This window comes from Neofelis nebulosa, chromosome 6, assembly GCF_028018385.1.
Source record: "Neofelis nebulosa isolate mNeoNeb1 chromosome 6, mNeoNeb1.pri, whole genome shotgun sequence".
NCBI lineage: Eukaryota > Metazoa > Chordata > Mammalia > Carnivora > Felidae > Neofelis > Neofelis nebulosa.
Window position 1 is genome coordinate 123366380 of NC_080787.1, and position 22254 is coordinate 123388633.

A 22254-nucleotide genomic window follows, 5' to 3' on the forward strand; every position below is an offset into this window, starting at 1 on the left:
ATTAAATTGAGTGCTTGAATCTATAAAGATGTTCAGTCATGATTTCTACCATGAAAAATTCTAAAAACACTAGTTTTTTTTAACATCTGGAAATACTAGTTTTGATTTTGTTCATGATATGAGGCAAGATGCTTAACATTCTTTTCCAAAAAGCTGTATGCCACACCATCACTTCTTAAATAATCCATTCTTTCTCCATAACTTGCAATGCATTGTTATTTTTGTCATCAACAATGTACTACTTTGGATATTTTTTATAGAAAAAAAAATGCCAGAAAAATGCTCTCCACAACAGCAGAAAGGTGAAATAGCTCACCGCGTAGGGTGAGAAAACGGTCCCATGAAAGAACAATCACCAGTGTGGAAATTGCATCATCTGTTCAGAATTATTCCGTAAAATATGCCCCAAAATATAAAACACGAGTCCATTTCGGAGTCTGAAATAAGCCTCAGAGAACTATAGGAGCTACAGAAAAAGACCAGACCCAAGAAACAAGCTGCTTAAAATGGAAGTCAAGTGCTCAGAGTCCAGAGATGACAGGGACAGCAAGACTTTCACAGGGAACATGGAACCAGGCAACCTTTGAAGGTGACACAAGGGTAAGCCTAACGAGAGGCCTTGAAAAGGAAAATAATTAGCAACTGACAAAGCAGGGAATGCACAGATTTGAAGACACTAGAAAATATGAACTTATGTCAGCCATTTTTTAGTAAACATATTTCTTTCAAATGCTTAAAGGTGTTCACTGAGAAAGTAAAAACATAAAATTATGCTCCTGAAACTGTGGCATTATTTCTCCTCTGCAGTTTGATGGGTCATCTTCATACAGCGTGATTCATGCCACAGTTCTGGGGAATTTCGCACTCGAGCAACAGATTCCTCGATTTGAAATTTAGGATCATTAAGAAAACAGGCTTATGGTTGAGGAACTGTCTTTTAATACTTGACCACTTATAATGAGTTTTACTGCTCTCCTAAACCAAGGGTAAAATAAAGCATAGATCAAAGGATTTACAGCAGAGTTATAATAAGCGAACCAGCAAAGTATCTCATAGACATAAGAAGGTGTTATAAACCCCCCAAAAGAATCAATGAATGAATCAATCATGTACGGTAACCAGGAGATCAAAAATGCTACCACCGTGATACCCAGGGTTTTAGCTGCTTTTCTCTCTCTCTTACTCACCCTGGTTTTGTATGTCCCTGATGCTTCTGTTTTGCTACTAATGTTTTCAATCTTTATAGCCTGTTTTCTAGCCACAAGAAAAATGTTACTGTACAGCATCATCATTACAAAAGTAGGTGTGAAAAATAATAGCAAATCTATCAAAATCCAAAATTGATTTATAAGTGGCCGACAACCGCCTACGCAGCTGAGGGCACTTCCTAATTCCTCCAGCCCGTCATCATGAACACCTGTGAAGAACACGGCACCACTGTATACAAGGGGCAGGATCCAGGAGATGCCGATGCATGTCCCCGACACGGACACCGTGAACTTGGTAGGATAGACCAGAGGCTCAGTAACAGCGATGTACCTGTCGATGGAGATGAAGCACAGGTGGAAGAGGGAAGAGTAACAAAATGCCACATCACAGCACGTGTGGAAGGTACAGAAACTTGGCCCAAAGTACCAGCAGCCCTCCACAGACCTGACCATGCTGAAGGGCATGACGGTCACCCCCAGCAGAAAGTCAGCACAGGCCAGAGAGGCGATGAGAAAATTGGTTGGCGAGTGCAGCTGCTTGAAGTGCAGGATTGAAATCACCACCAGGAGGTTTCCAAAAGCGGCCAGCACAGCCCCCGAGCTGAACAGTGCGTAGAGAATGAGCCGGGGTCCGGGCGAGTAGGGGGCTTTCGCGCAGGATCCGGTCACGTTCTGGTAGCAGAGCTGCTCGGATGCAGCGGGGGACGGGTTGGTGCTCATGGTGCTGCTGCAAACAGCTTGTAAACGTGGAGAAGTTCTGCCCTTGGCCAGTCGCACCAAGCAGAGCGGTTTCTTATTTCCTAAGGCGGAGAAAAGGTCCTTTGCAACTGATACCCCTGTTGTAGTTATCAGATATTATCACTGTGCCCTGTCATATGCATTTATTTTAAGCTCACAACATATAAAATAGTACTATGTTCAATTTAAATGCTCAGTAAATCTTAGCTATTAGTATCGTTTTTATTTTTGCTCTTTGGCATGTAGTAATTGGCATGTAGAGCCAATTTTTTTAATGCAGTACGAATTTTACTTCACGTAAGACTGTGGCAAATTTGCTTTTGCCACAAAAGATTTTGTTTATCTTGCAACTTATCGAACGTCTTTTGTTACCTGCTCTTGATATAGGGGATATTCCTTTTTGCCAGTTAGCGATAATTGTGTGACTTGTGTTTTATTAGTTACCTTTTACTGCCACCCCCCACAAAACTGTCTGTGACGTTAATGACAAAAAAGATCCCAAGAAGCACCACCAAATCCCATGTCTCAAGTCATCACAAATCAACTGGAGTCCCTGTAGTGCAAGGTGTGAATAGAGAGCAGAAACTTAATATTCTCCACTTAAAATTCATATTTTGACATAGAATAGCCTCCATACTAAAACCCAACAGAGACTATGTGAAAAACATAAACGAAAGGACACCTCACTCATATAAATAAATGCAAAAATCCTGAACAGAAGTTTAACAAACCAAACCTAGAAATATATGAAATGATAATGCATCATGATTGGAGTCGATACAAAGAAGGGAAGTTTGCCTTAACATTAGAAAGTAAAATAATACAATTCTCCATTTTAACATATCTGAAGGAGGAAAGCAAATTATACAAAGTTCAACACTTATTCATTACTGAAAAAATTCTTAGCGGGGAGCCAGGGTGGCTCAATTGGTTAAGCATCCGACTTTGGCTCAGGTCGTGATTTCATGGTTCATGGGTTCAAGCCCCACGTCGGGCTCTGCGCTGACAGCTTGGAGCCTGGAGCCTGCTTCAGATTCTGTGTCTCCCTCTCTCTCTTTCTGCCCCTCCCCTATTTGTGCTTCTCTCTCTCTCAAAAATAAATAAATAAACATTTAAAAAGTTTTAGCAAAATAAAAATACAAGAAATCTTTGTAGGTATAAAGGTCTCTACTGAAAATGCCTATTACATATAATATACTCCAAAGTGCTATTTGAGAGCATTCTCTTTGAGTGACAAGGCAAAGATGCTTCCGTAATCACAAGATTCAGAGGGTAAGTCCTCCCACAATACCCATAAATTCACGTGCAGTCCAATCATTCATGCATGCATTGTTCATGCTTATTTATTTAGCATCTATTTGTATCAGGGTCTTGAAGATACAAGAATAAGCAAGGAATATGTCCTGCACTTCGGGGGGTATCCATGTTAATATGAGAGACAGACATATAACAATAACAGTTCACTGCGCTCTGAGTTAAAGTTGACACATGTAAAAAGGGTAAAGTGAAAAATGACATCAGCAACTAATTGAATTGGGTGAATACATAGAATTCACTGGGGGTATAGATTGAGAGCCAGATCTAGAAGGCTCTTAATACCTTCCAGGAAGGTATTAATGTAAAGAACAAGGAAAGTTTCAAAACTCTGCACAGCTTTGAACACCCCAATGATCATTTTAGATTTTATCCTATGACTGGTGCATGCAGGTAAAGAAAACATATTTATTAGCAGGTGAAGATCTCAACTACCACAGAAGGTAATTTTCTTGATTTTTCTGTAACTTATCTTTACCTCTCTTAAAAACCCCCATGTCATGGAATGCAGTAGACTTAAGTTCAGTCAATTTGGGTTTCCCACTCTCTTCTCCCAGAGTAGGTATGTAGTCTGCCTCATTTCCATACGAATCGATTAGGATTGTGTCTGTAGGTGTCTTCTAGGATGAAATGGCCATCTATCTCCAAATGGAAAAATGAATGTATACACAACCCGAAACTCTGCATAATGTGCTTAACAATAGCCACCTCTAGACTATGAATCCGATGTCTCTTCCGTGTGTTCCAGACCACCCACGTGTGGCAAGTGAGGGGCATGCTGCTTTAGCTTTTTCAGATTTCACAGCCAACGTACCCTCATCAGTCTTTCCTCTATCTCCAAGAAAAATGCCACTTTTGTTGAAATTGAGATATTAATTGGGGGTCTTAGTTCTCTGCCTTCAAGGCCTTCCTTTTCGGCGTCCTCAGCTAAGACTTGGAGATTTGAGTTATGTGAGAGTAGTCTGTCATTTTCTCTCTAGTTTTCCTTCCCTCCTTCCATCATCTCTCCCCTCCCCTCAGCCTCTGCTAATTACTTTCAGGATATTGAAAACATGCTGAAGTTCTCTTTCAACTCTGTCTCATCATAGCAATCAGGTATTTCTCAGCCTACTATAACTGCAGAGCACCTACCTAACGTCTTTGTATGAATATTCTTACAATTCGGATAATAGCTCATTATCAGATTGTTATGGCTTTTAACAATCTGTTTTACAGAAATCCTTCCTAAAACATTACAGAAATGCCAGAAAAACCCACAAGTATCTTCGTGAATCACAGGGCACAGATTCAGGTATGCAAAACATGCTACCGTATTGTTAAGGCGACTATCACTATAACAGTAGCAAACAGCTTTTGAACACTTGCTATATCTAAGTGTTTTATACGTATTAAATCATTAAATTGTCACAGCAAGAACACATGAAGTCATCATGGCTATTTTACTGAAACACTACAAGTTAATCATGTGCCCAGGGTAAACGTCTAGTAAATGGTGAACTGGGGATTTGCATCCAAGCAATTTAGCTCCAGATTTTGTGTTCTCTGTGCTCTACAATTATAAATTTACCTCATTTCTGAGCCAAGCTCCCTAACCTCCAGGTGATAGAAACTTCCTGTCGATCTGGGTTTTCTCTACCTTCCCTACTGTGTCAGTCACCCATCAACAGTGTGATTCTGTGGATTAGAGATCTGATCTGGGTGACCATCTACCTACAATGATGTCCAATAAGATGTCCTTCCTGGTCTCTAGACTTTGGTGCTCTTCTGTCACAGAGTAGTCATTCCTCATATCTGACAGCAAGTCTCCTTTAATTCTTACTTTTATCGGCCAATTCCAGTGCCTTTCTCAGAAGAATTCAGCTACGCTTGTGGCATCGCAGGCAGTCAAACATTTGGTGGGGTTTTGAGGATCTGTCATGACTCCGTGGCACCCTCAGGGGCTCAGGAATTTTTACTGTCCTTGTACCATGGAGAGCAGTGGGGTGCTCTGTGGTGCTGTCTCAAGCTGTATGCTCACACAGCCTATGTAGCCATTTCTGCCCCGTGAGCTCTGCACAAGGAAGGAGAATGAGTTTCCCTTGCACTTGGATCTTTTCCCCTTAAACCTACCTGACTATATTAGTTTCCTGTGGTTACTGTAACAAATTACCACCGCCCCTGATGGTTTAACACAACACAAATTTATTCTCTTAGAATTCTGGAGGGCAGAAACATGGAATCAGTTGTACTGAACCAAAATCAATGTGCCTACATAGTCTCACACCCTCTGGAGGGTCTGGAGAAGAATCCATCCTGGCCTCTTCCGGCTTCCGCTGGCTGCTGGCACTCCTTTGCTTCTGGCCCCAACACTCCAATCTCTACCTGTGTGGTCACACTGCCTTCTTGGTGTGTGTCAGCTCCCTGTGCTTCTTTCTTATAAGGACACCTGAGATAGCATTTAGGGCCCTCCCAGTTAATCCAGGATGATTCCTCCACGTCAAGATTTTTAATTTAGTCACATCTGCAAAAGTATTTTTTTCCAAACAGGATTAACAGTGGCAGGTTCCAAGTATTAGGATATGGATCTCTTTCAAGGGGCCATTATTCAACCAACTGCACTGGCATGTCAATTTTTGCCCTTTCTCAACCCTCTCCCAGAGAGGGAGAGATGGGGCGCTCCTGTCTCAGAGATCCCCACTACTTTCTCCCTTATTTTGGCCATCCAATTATCTTTCCTACTTTTATTCTGGAATACAGGGAAATTTTGATAGTGTGCATAACTTCCTCAAATCCAGTGACTATCAGCTCTTTCTTTTCTGAACAGGGCTTTGGCTTTTAAGGTTAAAGTGCTTGGGAAAAAAAAAATCTGTCTTGCTCATTTCAACTAAATCAATTAGAGCACAATAGATGTTCCAAAGAGTTTTTTCCAAGTTTATCTTTTCTAAACTTTATTATGTGGAAATTTTAAGTTTATGTTAAATCTTCCCAAATTTTCCATTTGAAACTATGAAAGTATTCAGTATTTTTTCTAAATTTTTATGGTTTTGAATTAAAAAAAAATTTTTAATGTTTATTTTTGAGGCAGAGAGAGAGAGAGAGACAGAATATGAGTGGGGGAGGGGCAGAGAGAGAAAGAGACACAGAATCTGAAGCAGGCTCCAGGCTCTGAGCTGTCAGTACAGAGCCCAACGCGGGGCTCAAACCCACAAGCTGTGAGATCATGACCTGAGCTAAAGTTGAATGCTTAACCAACTGAGCCACCCCGGCACCCCTATGGTTTTGTATTTTATACTCAGATCTGTCCCAGGGGAACATCTATCTATTTAGATACAGATATAAATACAGATATAGATATAGATATAGATATAGATATAGATATAGATATATAGATATAGATATAGATATTCAAGTGTTTGTAGAGGAAGGATATAACTTTTTTCCTCCAAGGTAAATGTCCAAACATAATTTGTTGAATATATCATCTTCTATAAATATATGACATTGTAAGTTTGCATTATAACCAACAATGACAATATTTATAATATGTTATGACAGGCAACTATTCCCACATGATGTTGAAGAAGTGAAGTGAAATAAACATGTTGGAAAGATAGTTATTGTTATAAATACATCATTTTGTCAATTTCACAATGGAGAGATGTCCTAAGGAGAATGTCCCTTAAACATCAAATCTCAGGCTTGAGTCAGATCTGAATTGGACGTCTGATTCCCTTGCTGTTGGAAGAGCACTGGCGAACAAGAGGAACTCAACTCCTCGCTAGAGCATGAAACAGAGGGAGGTGAGGAGATTTAAGACAAGAACTCCAGCAAAAGAAAATGTTGGAATGAAAGTTGGCCGAAAAACACAAGAGTCTAGGGGAAGGCCAAGAGCACATGACATTAATAGAGAAGAGGAAGAAGAAAATGAGCACTGAAAGTAACAGGGAGGTAACCGTGAAAGGTGAAAATACCAAGAAATCACACCCCCAGAAGGCCAGGAAGTGGAAAAGTAACAGGACAAGAAGTGGGCAGAATCAACAGTAGGAAGTAGGTCTGTTCACCACGTCAGTAAATCTGTCTGTGGCAGATGCTTGGAAAAGCTCACTTTAAGCAATGTTTGATTAAATCTGAGGAAGACTTTTTTCAAATTTGATGTCATATTCATACACTGTATCCCATGTCATAAAATATGGAAAATTCCCAACATCTCACAAATACCTCAATTTTAAGTTTAGGCTGATCTTGAAAACACATTTGTGGCAGAGAAGCTACCCTGTAGTTCCTGAGCAGTTAGGTTGTTTGACTTCTCTCCAAATCTCAGGGTAAATAAAACCAAAGATTTGGCCCTGAAGTTTGAAATCCAGGTCTAAAAGTTTGTTACCCATTTGAACGAGTCTTCTCCTATTTTATTATAATCATTGATACATTTGAGTTTAAGTCAACTATCTTAGTATTTTTCTTCATTCTTCACATTTTGTCTTTGTTCTTTTATCATTCTGGACTCATTTTAAATTATTATTTTTATTATTCACTCTTCCTCCTATGAAATTATAAATTGGACTAACATATTATTCTGTTGGAATCCTGGAGTTTTTTTTTTTTTTTTTTTTTTTTTAATTTTTTTTTTCAACGTTTTTTATTTATTTTTGGACAGAGAGAGACAGAGCATGAACGGGGGAGGGGCAGAGAGAGAGGGAGACACAGAATCGGAAACAGGCTCCAGGCTCCGAGCCATCAGCCCAGAGCCTGACGCGGGGCTCGAACTCACGGACCGCGAGATCGTGACCTGGCTGAAGTCGGACGCTTAACCGACTGCGCCACCCAGGCGCCCCATGGAATCCTGGAGTTTTAATATGTATCCCTGATTAATTAAATTCTCCAATAAGTTAATAATTTTGCCAAGTCAGGGCAATGCAAAAGCTTGCCAGGAATTTCAATATATACTTTAACTCCGTTTGTCTTGGCCATTTTATTGATACTGCGGTTATTTATTTTAATTCTGCGTATAATTTAAGTCAAAAAGACATTTATTTTTACTTTCAGCATTCATTTTATTTTTCCGATATTGACACTCTGTGGCACACTTCGTTACTTCCCACACTACAGTGTTTCCTCTGGGATTAGTTTTTTTCTGCCTTGAAAACTCCTTTAGTTTTTTCCTTTTGTGTGGGTATGCTGGCAATGAAGATTCTTGGGTTTTGTTTATCTAAAAATATTTTTATTTTGCATTCAATTTTGAAAGGTATTTATGCTAATTTCAGAATTCAAGGTTGTCAGTTATTTGTTATAAAGGCTTTAATGATCAGGGCACCTGGATGGGTAAGTCGGATAAGGGTCCAACTCTTGATTTAGGCTCATGATCTCAGGGTTCAGTTCCTGAGATGGAGCCCAGCGTTGGGCTCTGTGCTGACAGCGTGGAGCCTACTTGGGATTCTCTCCCTCTCCCTCTCTTTCTGCCCCTCTCCCTCTCATGCACACACACACACACACACACTCAAATTAATAAAGAAAACATGAAAAAAGAAAAGAAAAACATTCCTAAAAATCACTGTCGAAAATAACCTACCAAGTTCACACACCTTATGCTATAGGGATTCCATGCAGGGATTTTCCCGTTGATGGCATTTATTTATCTGGAAGGACTACATGTCCTAGTAAAGCAATGCTGAGATAAGGATAAGAAGAGGTGATCCTTCAGTCCCAGAGTTACATACCGTATCAATGCCTGTTGCAAAGAGAAATGCTAAAGGTAGAAAATAAAGATATTTAGGGGCGCCTGGGTGGCGCAGCCGGTTAAGCGTCCGACTTCAGCCAGGTCACGATCTCGTGGTCCGTGAGTTCGAGCCCCGCGTCAGGCTCTGGGCTGATGGCTCGGAGCCTGGAGCCTGTTTCTGATTCTGTGTCTCCCTCTCTCTCTGCCCCTCCCCCGTTCATGCTCTGTCTCTCTCTGTCCCAAAAATAAATAAAAAACGTTGAAAAAAAATTAAAAAAAAAAAAAAAAGAAAAGAAAGATATTTATGACTAAAAGGAAATTTTATCAAATTAAGGCAACCAAATGTTTTTTAATTGACATCAACCCCTCGGTAATCTTTTATTATATAATTTTAATTTTATTATAGAAATCAAAAGATTTATCATAAAAATGGTAGATTGAAAAATATAATAAACATCCTATCTGATCATTCCTTTAGACATCCTTGTGGATTTTTTCCCAGATGTGTTGAGAAGTAAAATCCCACTTCCTCTGTGAAAATGAAGAAACACAGAATTCTCCACATGTAAACAGCAGCATCAGGAGCAGCACCTGTCCTCACCTGCAGCCCAGAGCTCTGCTACCAGAACATGACTCTGACCAGATCCTGCACGAAAGCCCCCTACTCGCCCGGACCCCGGCTCATTCTCTACGCACTGTTCAGCTCGGGGGCTGTGCTGGCCGCTTTTGGAAACCTCCTGGTGGTGATTTCAATCCTGCATTTCAAGCAGCTGCACTCGCCAACCAATTTTCTCATCGCCTCTCTGGCCTGTGCTGACTTTCTGGTGGGGGTGACCGTCATGCCCTTCAGCATGGTCAGGTCTGTGGAGGGCTGCTGGTACTTTGGGCCGAGTTTCTGTACCTTCCACACGTGCTGTGATGTGGCATTTTGTTATTGTTCTATCTTCCACTTGTGCTTCATCTCCATCGACAGGTACGTCGCTGTTACTGAGCCTCTGGTCTATCCTACCAAGTTCACGGTGTCTGTGTCAGGGGCATGCATCGGCATCTCCTGGATCCTGCCTCTTGTATACAGTGTGCCGTGTTCTTCACAGGTGCTTATGATGATGGGCTGGAGGAATTATCTAGTGCCCTCAACTGTGTAGGAGGTTGTCAGACCGTTGTCAATCAAAACTGGGTGTTGATAGGTTTTCTATCTTGCTTCATACCTATTCATAATAACTCTTTATAGCAATATTTTTCTTATGGGTAGACAACTGGATAAAAAGGTTGAAGATACTGGGGGCAAAATAGAATTTTCATCAGCTAGTTGATTTATATCCAGAGTGGCCAAGAGAGAGTGAAAAGCAATGAAAACCCTGGGTATCACTGTGGTAGCATTTATGACTTCATGGTCACCGTATAGTGTTGACTCATTGATTGATTCTTTTATAGGCCTCATAACCCCTCCCAAAACTTATGAGATTTGCTATTGGTGCGCTTGTTATAACTCAGACATGAACCCTTTGATTTATGTTTTATTTTACCCATGGTTTCGGAAAGCCATAAAAGTTGTGAATGGTTGACCTTTCAAGGACAGTTCAGCTACCGTGAATTTGCTCTCTGAACAAACGTAAACAATTGGACTGGGAAGTTAAAGAAATCTTCACAATTTCTAAATGAAACGAGTTTTAAAAATCAACTAAGGCTATTAATGAGGAGATAACAAATCACTCTTCAAATGTTATAGGGTAAATATATTTATTAGTAAAAGGAAATTTTTTTTCCACTCGTTAAAATGTGAACTTCCTTGTCACTTCTCCAAAAGCATGTACTTTATTAATAAGTGTTAAATTTTTATTTGCTAACTACCTCAGAGCTCAGCATACCCCACTTTCTAAAAAGATTTTTCTCCCTCATTTCTTTCAGTTCACTGACTCTTCCCTTTGTTCTGATACATCATCTATAAACATCTTCATTCTTTGATTCACTTTCCTCTTTTCTAAAAAGCTTTTTTAACTCTAGCAACCAGTCAAAACTTTCACCTGTGAGTTGCATCCCAAGGTTCTTGCTGTCTTTTGGTTTGTTTCATTTCCTGAGGGAGGCTTTTGGGGAGCAGTTACATGTCTTGTGCTTAATGTCTGAGGAGAGAGATCTAAAATATTTATCTATAAATTGTGTGTAGACTAACACAGCCACTGTGTCTGATTTAGAATTAGTGGAGATCTCGGGGCGCCTGGGTGGCGCAGTCGGTTAAGCGTCCGACTTCAGCCAGGTCACGATCTCGCGGTCCGTGAGTTCGAGCCCCGCGTCAGGCTCTGGGCTGATGGCTCGGAGCCTGGAGCCTGTTTCCGATTCTGTGTCTCCCTCTCTCTCTGCCCCTCCCCTGTTCATGCTCTGTCTCTCTCTGTCCCAAAAATAAATTAAAAAAAAAAAAAAAAAAAAACGTTGAGAATTAGTGGAGATCTCTTGGGGGTTGGGGGGCATTTGCAAGCATAGATATCGTTTTGACCAAGCTGTTGTGATGGCCAAACAGATTACTGTCATCTTGTGTAATTATTTCCTCCCCCAATGTAGGAAGCAGAAGCCACTGTACTTCCCGAAATGATGATAGGATGATTATTTCTCTGCTCTTCTCGCTACTGCTGTTACAACTCAGAACTGTGTAAATGGTTAGAATGGATAGGACTGTATGCTATGCTCTTCTGTTTAAACACATTGAACATTACTTTCCCATTCAGGGTAATTCGTTTTTGAAAGCAGTCTTTAGTTCTTTCTTTTCTATAACAAAACTTAATTTCAACAGAAAATTTGCTAGTTTTAGGAGATAAGTGAAATATACATCAATAAAGACATTGACATATTCACCTTGTTTTTCATTTTTGACATATGAACCACATGCCCACATTGTACCAAATCAGTGCTAGATTATGTAGAAATGGTTATGTTTCAGAATCTGTAACTCTGGCAAGAAGCAATGTTGTTAACTGTGAAAATTTTAAAAGGATAAACACTAGTTCAACTAGATCAAGATTAACATCGAAAGTGACAAGTCATGTTGATAGCAGTGTGCCCTTGTCATGATGTGATGATAATGGCATGTTATTTCAATGTTTGTTCCCCTAAAAAACCTATAACCTCAGTGGAATCATGAGAAAAATCATTACACAAACCCTCATAGAGGACTATCCTACAAAATGCCTGACTAGTGCTCCTCAAAACTGTCAAGGTCATAACAAATAAGGGATAAAAGAAACTGTCAAGGTCTAGAGGAGCCTAAGGAGACATAACAACTAAATGTAACGTAGTGTCCTAAAGGGGAACTAGAACAGAGGAAGGACATAAGGAAAACCTAAGGCAATCTGAATCATGTATGGACTTCTTACTGATACATTAATAATACTATATCAATGTTGGTTCATTAATTGTAAGAAATTTATGATACTAATCTAAATTGTTAATAATAGGAGAAATGGGGTGTAGGGTATAGAAACTCTCTGTACTGTCTTTGCAGCTTTCCTGTAAATTTAAAATATTCTAAAATAAAATGTTTATTTTTAAAGTACAAGGCACACAATTATGTGAGGACAGTGAGCGTTGATCCTTATACTACTGATTCATTGATCCATTTCACAAATACCTTTGAAAACTTAGCATTCTGGGTTCTGGTTCAGAGCTTTAGGAATACAAAACAAAAACCTTAGACTATCTTGTAGAAAAAAATGGTGTATCAACAATTTTTATGGTTTGGAATGCATGGAAGTTTAAATGATAAAAGATGTGTTTGAGAAGCACGAAAGAAAGGAGAACTTGGCTTCTGGAAGGAAGATCAGGGAGACTTATTAAAGAAGTGGCACTTAAGCTGGGCCTTATGAGATTCAGAGTTTCTGCAGGAGGGAAAGGATGGAAATGGATTTTCAGGCTGAAGGAATGGCATGACCAAAGAAACTGAGAAACTGCACAGAGTATTCAGGAAATATGGAGATAAAGCAGCTAAACAACTACCAAGGGAGTCGTCACCCTTTTGACCTCCCTGAGGTTGGCATTCAAGCCCCTCCACCTCTTCCTCTCCCTCCATCTTCCCAGGCATCCCCCACTTTAATTTGGAGGCATTCTTACCTCCACTGCTTTGCTCAGGTTTTGACTCCTCTGATTCTCATTGTCTTCTGAGCCAACATTTCCCAAATGAGGTTTTATCAGACAGTCATCCTCCGAAATGCTCCAGGGGAAAGAAATTCCTGCATCCCCAACGTTTTGGAATTGCTGCATACAATAGCCTGCTCTTGGAGAATAACACTAGACATGACATAGTAAAGACTCCGAGAAGTCCTGTTTCAACAAAAACCTGTTTAACGTCGTTTAAATATGCACATAAAAATTATTTATGCAGAGTTCTACCTTGTGATATAGCAGAGCTTCCTTCTAGGACAGACAGTGCCATACTCAGTGGATTGTGAAGAGGTGTGGATTTCTCTCTAAGAAGAGGAAAATGTGTTTTTAAAAATTTTTTGAATTTATTTTTGAGAGAAAGAGAGAGAGACAGAGAGAGACAGAGAGAGAGAGACAAGAGTATGAGCGGGGAAGGGGCAGAGAGAGAGGGAGACACAGAATCGGAAACAGGTTCCAGACTCTGAGCCGTCAGCCCAGAGCCTGACATGGGGCTCGACCTCATGAACTGCAAGATTATGACCTGAGTTGAAGTCGGACACTTAACCACCTGAGCCACCCAGGTGCCCTGAAAATGTGTTTTTTAAAGCAATGACTGATTTATACTTTGCAATTTTTATTTATTCCTATATCTAAGGCACAGTGTTCCTTGATATCTCAAAATTGCATATATTAGAATAAATTTTAATTTATAATTCTTTTTAAATTTAATTATGTGATAATACCAAAAAGTTAATTGGAAAAGAAAGAATAATTACTTCGAAAGAAAAAAGAAGCATTAAAAAATACATCGAAAAATATGTTTATAATAAATAATTGTTTTGAGAGAGAAAGAGAGAGCATGAGTGGGGGAGAGGGGCAGAAGGAGAGAGAGAGAGAGAGAGAGAGAGAGAGAGAATCTTAAACAGTCTCCATGCTTAGCATGAAGTCTGACTGGAGACTCCACTCAGGGATCATGACCTTAGATGAAATCAAGAGTCAGATACTCGATCGACTGAGCAGCCCAAGTGTCCCTACAATAAATAATTTTTTAATTAAGAAAAACAATAAAGTCAATAAAAGTTATCTCTCTAGCCAGAAACAAAGGAAGGAAGGAAGGAAGGAAGGAAGGAAGGAAGGAAGGAAGGAAAGAAGGAAGGAAGGAAAGGAAATGAATTCATTTCAGCTAACTTCCATGACAAAATAAAACATTAATTTTTTTATTTATGGAGATTGATTGATTTATGTTCGTATATATATTACATCTATCTATATGTTTGTACTTTGGAGACCTCAAATTAACTTACAAATAAGTTTTCCAAATCAGCAATTATTAATTTGAAAAATAGTCAGTAAGAAATGTGGGAGTTATTAGAGACCTGTAGGAAAAGATTTAGGAAGAAAAAAGAGGCAAAATGTACATAGAAGATGTCAGTACCTTTACTAGTAATAGGTCCTAAGAAACACTTGGTTCAGTGTTGAAAAAGCATGTGGCTTAAGTACTTGTATTTCCAAAGAAAATCATATACTGGTGTCCCTGGAAAGATAGTAGATCTAACTTAGGTAATTTTTTTTTTTTAAAGGAAAAATATTACAATGGCCAGATGTGGATCATTATCACTTTACAAACATTTCACCATTTCCAAGTTTTAATAATTAAAGAAAAGCGAGAAAATATTCCTTCAAGAATACAATACATTTACTCAGTGATCATTGAAATGGACAAACGTAGTTTACAATCCTGTTTAGGGAGACAGGGATTCTAAAGAGGACATTTTGAAAAAGAAACACTCCCAACACTTGACTACAATGATGAAAAGTGATGTCAAACAGCGTTTTCCAAAGTTAAATTATTATACAATATTTGAGCTTCAGGTTACCTGAACAAAGAGTACAAAACCCTAATTTTCCAGCTGCAACTCTGAGATGGGGAGAAATTCAAAGGTTGTCAAAATAGTCTCACCCAAGCACTGCCAGGAGGCAGAACCAGTATGAGAACTCAGAAATCTCCACCTCACGCTCTTTTCTCTCCACCTCTGTATCTCAGTCTCAAGGAAGTGATAACAAGGAGCCAAATATTTTCACAGAAGTTCAACGCAGCCAATAAATACTTGGTTGATTTCATTCCCTCCTTTTCTACAGAAACATTGAATAAAGAGAGTGCTACATTCTACTACAGAAACATTGAATTAAGAGAGTACTATATTTCTTTTCAAATTAAGAGGTTGTTTTTTCTCCTCCACTTAAACCATGGTGCCCTAAAAGCATGCCCACAAACTCATGACACCGCCCCTGCCACAGAGCACTCATCCTTCCTGCAGGGACCTACCCCTCGCCTGCATTCAAAGAAGTCACTCTTGGTACAAGTCAATAGTGGGTGTCCGAGGTGAGAAGATCTCTCGACTCAGGCAGAGTTTCAGTGCCTTTCTGAACCACCGGTAGGAGAAGACATAAATGATAGGGTTGCAGGCCGAGTTGAAGTAAGCAAACCAAATAAAGATGTCAAAGACCAGTGGCGGTGTGACGAAGTTAAGGAGGCTGTCAACCAGCGTGTCAATGGTGAAGGGAAGCCAGCACAAGAGGTATATGCCCACGGCAATGCCGAGGGTCTTGGCAGCTTTTCTTTCACGTTTGGCAGCCCCAGCCAGGTTTTTGCTCAAGGTGCTGATCTGCTGAGCCTGCCTGATGGCAACCACAAAAATCTTCACGTACAAGCTGATCATGATGAGGCAGGGGAAGAAGAACATAGGAAAATTTAACCAGCCCCAAAACTTATTGAAGAGCAGTTGGCAACTGCCCACACAAGGCATCTCTTCCAGCCACTGACTAAGCGCATTCTCTACCACATCTGTGTAGAGGAAGAAAGCTGTGTAAGCTGCTGGAATCCCCCACCCTGCCAGGATGTACCCGATGGCCACCCTGACTGTGAACTTGGAGGGATAGATCAAGGGCTCACAGATGGCACAGTGGCGGTCTATGGAAATGAAACAGAGGTGGAAGATGGAGGTGAGGCAGAAGAGGGTATCCAGATAGGTATGCAGGCGGCAGAGGAAGTCTCCAAGGAACCAGCAGCTCTCCACGGAGCGAATGGTACTGAGAGGCAGCACTAACAGACCCAGAAACATGTCAGCCAGGGCCAAGGAAAGCAGCAAGAAGTTAGTGGGGGTGTGAAGCACTTTGAAGTAGGACACAGCAAACACCACAAACAAATTTCCTAGGACCGTAATCAACATGCCTACTGCACCGGCCAGGTAGATGGCCAACCGGATGCCCAGAGGATGGACTGTCCTGGGGCAAGATCCATTCACCTGGTAGCAGAATGCTGCGGGGTGTTCTTCAGCACCTTGGTTGAGGACAGCACTCATTTATGGTTCCTACTCTTCCTTTCTCTCTGGGAACTGGCCACCTGTACCACCCAAAAAACAAACAAACAAAAAAACACCCCCCCAAAAAAACCACAAAACAAAACAAACAAACAAACAAACAAACAAAACAAAACAAAAAGATGTGGAGGAGAAACCGAAGGGCATTTTGTAACCTAGTACAATTTACTTAGGTACTGAAGCAAATATTGCCCAAAAATCAGTATAATGTGAGATTTAAGGTCTCATAAGAGTCACTTCTCTGCTAGCTCTGGTTTCTCTAACTGGGCACTTTTGAAATTAGTGTAGACTGTATCTTTAAGGGCACAGAAGTAGAATGTAAGCTAACTGTTCCCTCAGAGACAAAGCAGGCTTTGCCACGGTAGGTACTATACGATTATTGAGAGGCCGCCTCTTCCATTTTGATAAGTTGACCTATTGTCAAACATAAAGTGAGATTTCAAGTTATCAGTCTGAAACAAGGAAGAATTAAGTCTTTGTAATAAATCATTGCTTGGGGAAAGAATAACATCTGGCTCCTCTCCTCAAGAATTAAATAAAGCAACACTAAAATCAACAGATCGAGCTGTTTAATTACATGCCAACCAAGAAAATAATTCAAAACACAAATAATTAAAAGAGTAGAGAATTACCAATTTCAGTTTTGCCTGCGGCACAATTCCTAAAGAGATCACACATTGTTCATACATCCTGGAAGAACTATCTGTTGTGAAAAAGTATTTTTCTATCTTAACACCGGTCTGCAATTTTAAACAAGTTCCAGTAAATTGAATTCAAGGTTTCTAAACTACTTACAGAAGTAGGAATCAGGATCACTTCATCAGAAGTCCTTCTTGTAGCAGGTGAACACAGGTATGTAGAATTCTCTTCCATCAGCAAAGACGACAGATGTGCAATCAGTTAATGATTTTATACTCCAAATAGAAACTAGTCCTCAGGGTGGTATGCCATGCAAATGAGTGTTGGAAGTGCTCCAAGGGACCTAGTTTGCACTATTCACAAGTTTCAGTAGTTTGAAGCTTCTTCTCAGCACGAGATCATTTATCTTGCCAATTAATTAGATGAAAATTGAAGACACCAGTTTTATATATCCTTTTGTTTAATTTTATTTTTAGTGAGTTCTGTATATCCTTTCTGCTTTATTTTTTATTAAAATTTTTTTTTAATTTGTTCATTTTTGAGAGGCAAAGAGAGACAGAGCATGAGTGGGGGAGGAGCAGAGAGAGAGGGAGACACAGAATCCGAAGCAGGCTCGAGGCTGCTGTCAGCACAGAGCCCAAGGTGGGGCCCAAACCCACAGACTACGAGATCATGACCTGAGCCACCCAGGCACCCCACTTGCTTTAGAATTATTCGTGCACAGGGTGTCTCTGTGGCTCAGTTGGTTAAGGGTCTGACTTTGTCTCAGTTCATGATCTCACGGTTTGTGAGTTCGAGCCCTGTATCAAGCTCTGTGCTGACAGGTCAGATCCTGGAGCCTGCTTCGGGTTCTGTGTCTCTCTCTTCTCTCTGCCCCTCCCCCACTTGAATTCTGTATCTCTCTCTCTCTCTCTCTCAAAAATAAATAAACGTTAAATATTAAAAAAAAATTATTTGTGCACATTTCTTTCAACAAAATAGTTGAGAATAACTGATCATAAGCCCTTAGGTTCACTTCGTGTTGGTTAAAGAAGTCACAGTAGATGAAGCAGTTCCCTGAATACAGCCGAGTTAGATTCTTGTTCTGTTACCCCCTCAGTCATCCCTTACCCTTTTCGTCCCTCTGCCTCCCCATTGGTAAGAGTACCTACAATTAGACTCATATGTCCATACTTTATGTGGATACTACCAAGGAAAATAACACATCCGATCATATTCTGCTCTCTCTGATTTTTGGTGCCAAACCTCCAGGGGATGGGATGCCTCTTTATGGCCTTGGAGAGATCATTCCTCAAAAATAAATCAAACCGGTGTTGCAAAAACCACATAACTGTAAAGGTGACAAAAGATTCCATCTGCCAATGGGGCCTGTAGTAGGAAGTATAGGGGTCGAAGGAATGAAATAAAAAAAAAAAATGAAGGAGGTTGACAGACACCTCCACCTTCTCCACAAAGCCTGGGCCAAACCCAGTGATCGTCACTGGAAACTTGCACTGTATCCAGTCCACGTGCATAGAAATAGATTTTTAACTCCAGAACTTGATCAGACCAGGAAGGATCCTGCGTTATCACATACTGTGACACCTTTTGATTCATAAATCATAACCCACCCTGCAATCAGGCAGAAATTCCCATGGCTCTAAGTCTAATCTGACCAAGAGTTTGTGAAAAGTAAGGACAAATGTCTTCCAAATAAAAGAAGGCCTAAGAAGGAAACTCTCAAAAAGGGTCTTGTGTTTTGTTTGTTTGGGAGATATATTGCATCAAACCTGAAATGCAATATGCAAGCACATGTGTGATTCCTCTGTCAGAGATTACCTAACCTTCTGTGCCCTGTTTTCTAATCTATTAATTGAATATAATACAATACCTACAACCACAAGTTTGTCATGAGGATGGATGAGTGTTAAGAATGGTTCCTGTCACATGGCAAGCTGGACAGACAAGAGTGGGAATAGATACTAGTCCCGATTCTGTGTTAACCCTCCCAAGTTAGGGCTCTGATTCCCTCTTCCAAACTGACTTTCAGAAATACACTCCAGGTACATAACAACTGGGAGCAAAACTAATTGGGGTTTGGATCCTCTAGATTTTCTTGCTCATCTTGAGATTCATTGATGTTCCCTTTGTATAGCTTTCATCAAAGAGGCTTTATATTTTAGAAACAAGACAGAAGAGAAAGTGGAATATTTATAAGGTAGTCAAAAGTGTTGTTTAGATTTAGGATCTTAACAATTAGTTTTGCTATTTAACAATGCTAAAGCTACTAGAGTAGGCTATAAGACAAGAATATTAATGTTCTCCCCTCTCCCCCAAAGCAATGTCTGACTCCCTTGAGATAAGCTGTGAGTATTGGTCCAGGAGAGATAAAGGTTACTAGGAGATATTCTAGAAAAGAAAATAATCTAACTGATGATACCCGAGGGACTCATAAATGCTAGCAATATTTGAGACAGGTAGTAAGTTTTTAAGAATTGCTTCTATTCATATTTGCAATCTGAAACAGTAATCACCATTGATGACTAAGGTCTAAGAAAGTGAGGTTTTTCTTTTCCTTTTTCTTTTTTAACAGAAAGAATAATAAAAGCAATTCCCTTGAGGACACAAATAAAAAAGCAATTGCAGAACAAGATTTCCTGTTTTTCGTAGCCCCTCTGCAATCCAGTCAAGATCAATTAAATGTATATGAAAGGGAAAACCTACGTTAGCAGTAGATGAGGCAAACAAATGTGGGCTTTAACAAGAGATACACCAGGTTTTGAATATTATGATCTTGGAAAAGTTGCCTAATCTCTTGAACAGGGGATTTAAGCTAGAGGTTATAGAGAGTGCTAGGAAGATTAGGTAGTTCAGTGGTAGGAAGCATCACCTTTACTCAATGTGATGACACATTCCTTTGGCCTAAAATGCAGTCTTCCCTACACCCAAAGCCAGGCAAAATTTTCCTCCTCCATATTCCGTAACTTATTGTGCCTGGCTCTATCATAAGATATATTACCATGCAGGGTAATTGAATGGCTATGTCTCCCCGTAAGGCCAGGATTTCAGCTTTATGTGTCTCTGAACAAAAAACACTCAGAGTAGTACTTGGCACATAGTAGATGCTCAGTAAATGTTTATTGAACTGAGTGGCTTTTAATATAGGCTGTCCATGGCAGCCACCATCCTCCTGGGATAATGGCTGCTCTATTCAACCTCAATACATTCTGGAAAGAAGAGCACTGGGTTTGTAATAATAATGGAATGATTCACTTTTCCTTGGACTAGCCACCTTCCACTAGGGAAGAGAAGGTGGAGCTGTTTTGAGAAACAATTGAGCTGATGTTCATGGACATCCTTTGTAAATTACAGAAGTGCTTTATGAAGGTAGGGAGTGATTATGACTGCAGCAGAAGCTTCCATATGCTCTTTCATTTCTCCTCTATTTAGCTATGCTTTTAGTGGGCAAGAGAAAATGTGGCCTGTGGCCACAGACCCGAGTTCCTTGATACTAAGTCAACCATTTTGTGTAATTCTAATTTTTGTAATGTTTTGTTTATTTTTGAGAGACAGAGCATGAACTGGGGGTGGGGGGGCAGGGAGAGAGGGAGACACAGAATCTGAAATAAGCTCCAGGCTCTGAGCTGTCAGCACAGAGCCTGACATGGCACTCAAACTTGTGAACTGTGAGATCATGACCTGAGCCGAAGTCAAATGCTTAATCAACTGAGCTGCCCAGGTGCCCCATCCTTATGCTATGCTGAGGGTCAAATGAGAAAATGCATATATACCGAGTAAATGGCTGTCCTTCTCATTCAGTCTCTCAGTTCTAGCAGTGCAAATAACCTTGTTGAATCCCGAAAAAGGAAGAGAGGCTCATCATGGGAAGCAGACTGTAAAATACTCTTTCCATCATATGGTGCTCTATCTATTGACCCATCTGACTCAGGAAGGAGGTCTATGTTGGCCTAAAGACCAAGGAACTCCCCCTGTTTCTTTGAGTCTTCAAAAGGAAGGAGTACCATTAGCCTCTGGAATGTCGTGTTTGGGATTAGGGGAAGAAGAAATCTCCTCCTGAAGGATTAAATGACTGTAGTCATTAAAGAATAAATCAATACTTTACCAAGCATCTCAATACCTAATTCTGATTTCTAATACTGTCCTTTGATGATGATAATAATAATAATAATAATAATAATAATAATAATTTGCCAAAACACCTCAGGATCTAAATATGCTATATCTAAATGATTAAGGTACAAGTACTGGCCTCAGGAAGCTACAAATATTCAACAGAACATGTAGATGCAGAGAGTATTGGGAATTCTCAACTGAATATAGATGTTATTAAATGTATTTTGGAATAATGAGTAGTTCCTAATAGATAGTCTAGAGTGGGGATAGAGTCAAAAAAGCAAAAAGGTTCATAAACAGCTTTTAGGATTTATATATATGTATATGGACATTAGAAACTTTAAGTATTAAGATGTCCTGCATGGATGTGTGATATCATTTAGCCAAGTCAAAGAATGGAGGGGGTTTGATTAACCAAATATTCTGATATTACTATAAGAATTACTGTAGGGGCACGTGGGTAGCTTAGTCAGTTAAGCGTCTGACTTTGGCTCAGGTCATAATCTCACTGTTTTGTGAGTTCAAGCCCCACATTAGCCTCTCTGCTGTCAGCACAGAACCCACTTCAGAGCCTCTGCCCCACCCCCCCACTCTCAAAAATAAAAGAAAATAAATTACTGCAATAAAATGCACTTAATATTAAAGCCTATGCTAATGGTAACAAGATTTCTCTTTGCAACATACCAGTGTCTGAAAGTTATGAAAAGCAACCTTACTTCCTGCAAAAATTAGCAAAAGTTATAAATAAATCACATCAGCCACATACAAACTATTTGCAGATACAGTCTATTTGACTGGAAGAGTCCTTCTATTGAACATCTCCATTTATGAAATTTCCAATCTGTCAATCTATTAGATAATCAACAATATTTCTACATAACCAAAACTTTCAGTAAAATACTTCCACCACTGAGGCATTAGGAAAGGAAGGGAAGATCTGACTTCTATTCTCGGGAATCTCACTATATGAGCATGAAAGCTTCATTTTGAGCGTTGCAAATGTTTCTGAGTCAGTAAGTCCTTTTCCACTATGTGCCTTTTC

The 22254-nt window shown here is 39.9% G+C and overlaps 2 protein-coding genes and 1 pseudogene across 2 annotated transcripts; 1 reads left to right on the forward strand and 2 right to left on the reverse strand.

Annotated features, from left to right (window-relative positions):
- Positions 1-835: 835 nt before the first annotated feature.
- Positions 836-2018, reverse strand: LOC131513510 (trace amine-associated receptor 6-like). The gene has a single exon (XM_058732628.1). It carries the CDS (start codon positions 1926-1928, stop codon positions 903-905), a length of 1026 nt encoding a protein of 341 aa, XP_058588611.1. The 5' UTR covers positions 1929-2018; the 3' UTR covers positions 836-902.
- Positions 2019-9438: 7420 nt separating this feature from the next.
- Positions 9439-10517, forward strand: LOC131513511 (trace amine-associated receptor 6-like; annotated as a pseudogene).
- A 3858-nt stretch (positions 10518-14375) lies between these two features.
- On the reverse strand, positions 14376-16798 carry TAAR5 (trace amine associated receptor 5). Its single transcript, XM_058732629.1, has one exon. The coding sequence runs from the start codon at positions 16440-16442 to the stop codon at positions 15429-15431; it is 1014 nt and encodes a 337-aa protein (XP_058588612.1). The 5' UTR covers positions 16443-16798; the 3' UTR covers positions 14376-15428.
- Positions 16799-22254: the final 5456 nt, after the last annotated feature.